Source organism: Egretta garzetta, unplaced genomic scaffold, assembly GCF_000687185.1.
Source record: "Egretta garzetta isolate BGI_Z169 unplaced genomic scaffold, ASM68718v1 scaffold564, whole genome shotgun sequence".
NCBI classification, from domain to species: domain Eukaryota; kingdom Metazoa; phylum Chordata; class Aves; order Pelecaniformes; family Ardeidae; genus Egretta; species Egretta garzetta.
In genome coordinates, this window is record NW_009259502.1 from 293,711 (window position 1) to 300,478 (window position 6,768).

Genomic DNA, 6,768 nt, shown 5'->3' on the forward strand with positions numbered 1-6,768 from the left:
TGCTCACCTCCCTAACCTTCAGGAAGAACTGGGCTTGAAAAAATGGGAGGCAGAAAACCTTCAAATCCCAGCTGCTTGGGCCAGGGCAGCAAGCCCAGGGCTGTATCCTCGGTTGCCAGGAGGAGTTGGCTCCTTTACCCCCAAGAGCAGAGCCGTGCGGTTGGGTGCTTGCTGGCGAGTCCTGCAGTCTTCAAAGGATAGAGAGGATTGTCCCGCTTTTGGGGCCAGGTAAGGCCTTTATCTTGCAGAGCATCCATAGACAACCGTCGCAGTGTCAGTGTTCAGCACCAGGATCCCATTCCCGGGCACAGGAACGCCGTGATCTACACCTGACAGATGTTGTAATGAACTCCTGTCTGATCGAACAAAGTTTCTTCAATCATTTCAATCACGTTGTCTTTGGGATGCAGTTGTGAGGTCTCTACAGAAGGAAACTTGTCCGTCTTGCTTGCTGGATCCTGCTGCAAAAACAAAAAGTACAATTTCAATTTCTGAAGCGAGCGCATGTTACATCCGCGCAGTCATGATCTCCTGCGCTCTCCTGCTCTCCCAGCCCAGCCGTACGTACCGTTGGGGCCTTTGGGGCAAAGTCTTTCTTGCAGACGTGCGCTATGATGCCAGCAGCCAGAGCATCGCCAAGGACGTTGGTCATAGTTCGAAACCGATCCCTAGATGAGAAAGAGCCGTGAGTGGCCACAGCCAGCGTGCCCAGGGTCTTTTATGGCTTTGAAACATGTCAACCTCCCTCCCTAACGTCTCTACCGCTGGTTTTGCTAATGGCAAGTTGAGACAAGTGCAAATACAGAAAGAAAGTGGTACGTGTGATGTCGGGGTGAGCCCGGTGTCATGAAGGCAATGGGGCTGCTTTCATCTCATTGTCCTTGACTTCTCGGTGCATAGACCCACCCCTGCTGCTTCCCAAACGCATCGTCATCGTTTTTGCTCAGTACGGGGGTGAGCAGCCTCAGTGAGTGATAAAACTCCTTGAGATGCCTCTTGGGGAGGAAATTGTGTTTATCTGGCCACAGCACCTCTCTCGTTTATCCAGGCACCGCTCACACCAGTAGAAAGGGCCGGCACGTTGCAGCAGGCGATGGGGCTGGATATACTGTGACTCGCGTTGTGTTCAGATTTCACAAATTTAACCCGAAAAGTTAAAATTCCTTTTATGTGACAGAAAGAAAAGCAGCCGGGACACTCGGTGATGTTTCCTTCCTCCCTGTCCAGGGGGGCTGTGAAGTACAAACCAGCAACTCATGTGTTGGTTGTCTAAAGTCTGTGTCTACCCTGTGTGGTTCTCACCCAGCCACTCTGTTTCATTTTTATCTTAGTACTTTAAACTGGGACATTTCACGAACCGCGTGTGTTTGACTTCTGCTTGAGACAAATGGAACCAAGCATCAGGTTTTGTCTTAAGGTGAATCTGCTCTTCATCCATGAAGATGAAGACGGTCTTGTTGGAAGATGGGCGTCCTTGGTGTTGGACGTCGTTGGAAAATGCCATCCTTACTTTTAGAAGCTCCAGTGATGTTTTCATTCTGGTGACGTGGGTTTGGGAGAGAAGTTGCTTATTAAAATGCAAAGGGGGGGGTTGCTACATCTGTTCAAGGACCGACTGATTTACTGCTATGGTTTGATGTGCAACCAACTCATCTTCACCTCGTTACTGCTCTGATGTGACATCTCTTTTTCTCTCCCTTCTACTTTTTAGTTGTGCAAATGCCCATGTTCCAGAAACAGCAAACTGGAGGAGCATAAATTGCAAATCGTCACCAGTGCTTTATGGTTTATTATTGATTGTTCTGATTTATTTTTTCACTGGAGATCATGCTTTCTCCCTAAACGATTGCACGTTCCCACCCCTTTTGTCACTCTCCTGTTGCCCTCAGCATCTTTCTGGCTAATTTTAATTTCTCCTTGTAGGAAGCCTTTCACCCTGCCTTACCAACCTTCTTGCTCTTCCACCAAAACAAGCACTGGACCATGCACTGCCTTGCTTTGACTCTCGTGCTGCCTGTCCTCCTTGGTTCACAGAGCGGGCGGCTTGGAGAAGCCTAGGACTGCGGTGTTTCTAGGGGATACGTTAACCAGCAGCCTTAGGCAGCAATGCTTTGTCAAGACAAGACTCTGCGCCTGCCGTCCGCCCTCCCTACCTCTCGCTACACAGGAATGGAGCATCCCTTTGATCTCTTAAAAGTCTAAATGTATATGTGTTTGAGAGAGGTTTTGTTACTTATTTGAGACCGCCAACAAGGATGTGTTGTACAATCAGATCGGAATTTAGATGAAGGATCAGGACAAGCCGGTATTTCAAACCAGGGACCTTGCTTGAGAGAGTGGCTGGGGACCATCACCGCTCCCACCTACGGCCCTCAGCGAGGCGCTGGGCAGTGCTGGGCACCTCGGAACAGACGCACCTCAAGTCAAACACTCTCGTAGGAGACTTTGCTTAGAGTTATCGTGGGCGAATTCAAGAAAATAATCGGAAAATGAAGAATCTCACCCTTGCCTCCTGGCCTTGGTCTGTGATCCCTTAATCTCTATTTGCCTCCACGACCGCTCCTTCAAATACGTCACCGTGGATTTGGCACTTGGCACCCGCCTGTAACAGCGCATCTGGAAAATACTTACAGAGCCCAGTCGACTGCGATGATGAGTGTGATATCGTCGGTCGGCAGCCCAACAGACGTCAGGACGATGACCATCGTAACGAGTCCGGACTGGGGGATCCCAGCCGCCCCTATGCTTGCTGCTGTTGCTGTTATGCTGCAAAGAGAAGGCAGGCGGGCAATTATTGTGGTTCTTCTTTTTTTGAAAAAAAACAACCAAACAAGCATGTTTGCGTGGCGAAGTAAGTTATTCCTGTATGGATTGGATTGGATCCGGCTTCCTCCACCTTCCTGCTCCCCGCCGCTATCCCGAGCCTCTGCCTGTGCACATCATGGCCAAGGGCTTGCAGCAGGTTCTCTTGGCTTTGTGCTCACACAACGCCCCTCTGCGTTCCAGTGTAGGTAGCCCCTGCCCCAAATTGCTCCCTGAAGGGGAGGAAATTACACCCGCACAACCCTTCTACGCTAAGCTAATTCATCCACGCTGCCGCTGTTGGCCTGCCCTAGCCATGCTGTTTGCAGCCTGGCTTGTACCGACCGGCAAAGTCTTGGATTCTGCAGCAAATGCAGCGGGTGCAGAGCCCGAGCGTTGCCTGGCAAGATCTCTGCCGGACAGGAAAGGCCTGAGAGGTTGCTATAATGTCTATAAATACAAATAGAGAGAAATAATTCAGCTGCTACAGTGAAACCTTTACCTTATTGTTATAATTTGTCCCAAATCCAAGTCATATTCATTGACCTGGGCAATAAAGATAGCAGCGACCGCTTCGTACAGGGCTGTGCCATCCATGTTGATGGTGGCACCCACGGGGAGGACGAATCGTGCCACCCGTCTGTCTATTCCGTTGTTTTCCAGGAGACACTTCAGGGTGATGGGCAAGGTTGCTGAGCTGCAGAACAAGAAAGGATCGGTAATTCTCTCTGTCGTTTGCACTGAGCTTTGTAAATAGGAACCGACCGAACGGTATAGAGATACAAGTGCCCCCGAGGGTGAGTGCAGCAGCAATGTTCTACCAATTGCTGTGGTGGTGAGAGTTTCTTCGCCTTGCACTACCTGGGGCATATAAATGTATAAATAATTAGCCAAGTAGTCAATCAGCCGCTGGCTGCAAGATAAAACGTCAGGATGCCGTTTCAGTGGCCGACGGCACCGCGCTCGGTGAGCAGCTCTGTGTGATGGTTACAGCTTTATTGTACATCCCTGGTCCCCACGTGAATCCCACAGCACCTTGAACTTGGTACGGGGCAGCCTCTGCCAGTGCTGCCCATGCCGGGGTCCAGCCAGACCCCGTCCGCCTCCTCCGTGCCGCACGCACAAGGAGCGTCTGCCTTGGCTCTTCCCCCCACCCCGCCCCCCGACCTCTCTCTCTTGTTTCTGTCTAGCACGAAGATGTGAGCTGTCACGCAGGAGTTGGGACGAGGACGAAAAAGACCAAGTAGAAGAAAGGAAATGAGCACGGAAAATATGTTGACGGGATTGCGATAGACTCTTGGAGGCAGCAACTGCTTTGCTGAAAGGTGGTGGCCACAGCACATGATGGCCCCCGGCCCCAGCAGTGACTGCAGGGCTGGGACAAGGAGCGGAGCGCTCCCACCGCCCGCTGTGCAACAGCCTGCCAGCTCGGCTGGCTGTAGAGCAGAGAGGAAGGAGAAAACGTGGCGAAGAGAGAGCTGGAGACCCAGGTTCAGGAGATCAGGTAGTTAAGAAGCAGAAGAGACCTGCAGTGGTGGGCGCTGGGTGGGAGGCACAGCCCTTGGTGGATTTAGTGGGAGGATGTGAAGAAGCAATGTTAGGGAGGCCAGAAAAACATGTGCCAAGTCAAGTGTTTTCTAAGGAAATGTTTTCATTTGCGTGTCTTCCAGAAAAGGCGGTCGTTGCCAATGCAAAGGGTCTTCGTTGTTGTAAAGAATATTTTTCAGTGGAAATAAAAATAGATAAAAATAATCTAAAATTATAAAATCTTATCAAAGTAGACGACTTGTCTTTGAGGAGCTTGGGATACAGAGGAGTTAATTTAAGCTTTTAAGTGAAGTGTTCAGAAGAGCTTTTGATGTTTTCAGCGTTAAACCCCAGGGTCGTCACCCCACGCTGGTTTATAAAGCTCGCACAAGAGCCTGACTCTGAATTCTTTGAAAGAAAACTGCAGTGATAAGAAGCAGCACACGCCCGCCCAAGCACTGCGGCTTTGCTCCGGGAGAAGCCCCGGAGCGGGCGAGCAGAAGAGCAACGCGAGCTGGCCGGGTGCGGAGACGCACGGACCGGGGCAGTGCCCAGCGTCCACCACCAACAAAACTGGCAGCGACCTCATTTCAAACAGCGCTGGAGCGTCCCACAGCTCGCCTGGCCTTACACAGCCCCGGCTCCCACTAACCCAGATGCTGTCTCCACTGTATCAGCACGTTCCAGCCACGTTTTCATACCTGGAGGATGTAGCTAAGGCAATCAGCAGGGCTTGCAGTATCCCCTGGATGAAAGCAAAGGGGTTTTTCTTGGTGATGAGCATGAAGAGCAGAGGTAGGAGAATGAGGCCATGAATAACCAGCCCTGACACTACTGTAATGGCGTACAGTCCCAGCTTCTGGCCTATAACCGATGGATTTTCCATCTCCAGGATCTTGCCAGCGATGAGAAATACAATGCCGAAGGGGAAGTACCTGCAAAGAATAAGCGTTGCAAAGAATAAGCATAACAAACGATTTACGAGGAGGCAGCAGTCACTGCAGTGCTTGGCACTGTGTGGCCCAGCCATACGAGAACGAATCCAGTGCTCACAAGGGATATTTGTAGGCGTATGACCGGCATCGCCATTAGAGAGCAGGTAAGAAAGAAACCAAATCAATCAGAAACAGATTTACCAAACTGCCATAGAGACAATTTTCATAACTGCTTCGTTCAGGCACTGGCAGACGTTGACCAGCGGGGTTCCTCGCTCGCCCATCTTCCCCAGGAGAAGTCCTGCAACCAAGCACATGGGTTTGTGTTACTCAGTAGCTCGGTGGGAGCAGCGAGCGTCTGGAGGCTCTGGTGGTCACAGCATGGGTTTCACTGAGCAAACTCAGAGCAGGTCAGACTTAACACAGAACTCCCCACACACTTGTGGGTCAGGGTAATTCTCTGCTCCAAGCAAATGCAAGCATCTGGCCTTTCCTCAGCCCCCCCAGCCCCCTTCCCAAACCCAAATCCAGGGTTTGGACTATTCCTTGCACAGATAAACTCTTTGCTGCTGCTCGATACTGGAAGAGTCGCTCCTCGAGGTGGACAAGCGGTCATCTTGCTGTCTGGTAATACAAGAATAGTGCAGCTCCGGAAACAAAAATTGTTTTGGTTTTTTTAAAGGACAAAGCAGAGTGGGGTCATCTACAGCTGAGGATGCAATGAAACGTTGCGTCCCTCCCCGTGCTCGGGGCTGAAGGGAGCCGCGTGTCGCCTCTGCCGCTCGGATGGGTGCTTCAGATGTGCCTGGGTTTGTCCCATCCCGGCGGGTGGTGATGGTTCTCCGTTCCCCTGTGGGACGGGCTGCGCTGGCTGCCGGGCAGCTGCCTCCCACAGACGGTACCATGGTGGTGGCAACACGTGCGGCTGTGTGGTAACACATCGGGAAGGATCCGATGGAGTTGCTTACATACAGGCATTAAGCCTCCCGTATTAATTCTGGTTTTATTCTTTTGATCTTGTTGTATTAACCTAATTCCAGTCTAATTTTCTGTTGAAGGAACTCTAGAGCAGAGACACATGAATGGTTAGAGGGGTTATGGTGCTTTCTGCTCTGCCAGCACAAAATTGGCCAGTGTTGAATCCCATGGCTTTCACGGGCGAGGCCGTTTCCCAGGTACCCACTGAGCAAAAGAGAAATGAGTCTTTGAGTATTTGCCCATCCAGTTTCCAGCCGGGTGCCTGTACTTTCTGCGTGGTCCCATTAGCTACGATCACCGCTGAGGCACTGCGCAAGTGTCTGCTTTGGCTTGGAAAAGAAGAATATAGCCAGGATCTTAGAATCGTGGAATCACAGAACCATTTAGGCTGGAAAAGTCCTTTAAGATTATCAGCCCAACCACTCCCCTACCCCTGCCATCCCACCCCCAAACCCTGGCCCTCAGCACCGCCTCTGCCCGGCTGTTAAATCCCCCCAGGGCTGGGGACTCGACCCCTTCCCTGGGC

The 6,768-nt window shown here is 51.3% G+C and overlaps 1 protein-coding gene across 2 annotated transcripts in view; it reads right to left on the reverse strand.

Moving 5' to 3' along the window:
• Positions 1–257: 257 nt before the first annotated feature.
• The window catches only part of LOC104125043 (excitatory amino acid transporter 5), a 15,345-nt gene continuing 8,834 nt past the window's right edge, over positions 258–6,768 (reverse strand). The window contains exons 6-11 of one of the 2 annotated variants that reach the window (XM_009637440.2): positions 5,466–5,565; positions 5,031–5,264; positions 3,305–3,499; positions 2,632–2,766; positions 569–668; positions 258–461 (exon numbers count right to left, since the gene is read on the reverse strand). In XM_009637440.2, coding sequence (XP_009635735.2) covers positions 324–461; positions 569–668; positions 2,632–2,766; positions 3,305–3,499; positions 5,031–5,264; positions 5,466–5,565 — 902 coding nt within the window. In that variant the 3' untranslated portion in view covers positions 258–323. Of the gene's footprint in view, positions 462–559; positions 669–2,631; positions 2,767–3,304; positions 3,500–5,030; positions 5,265–5,465; positions 5,566–6,768 lie in introns of both variants that reach the window. The other variant, XM_035893005.1, reaches the window with a different exon arrangement.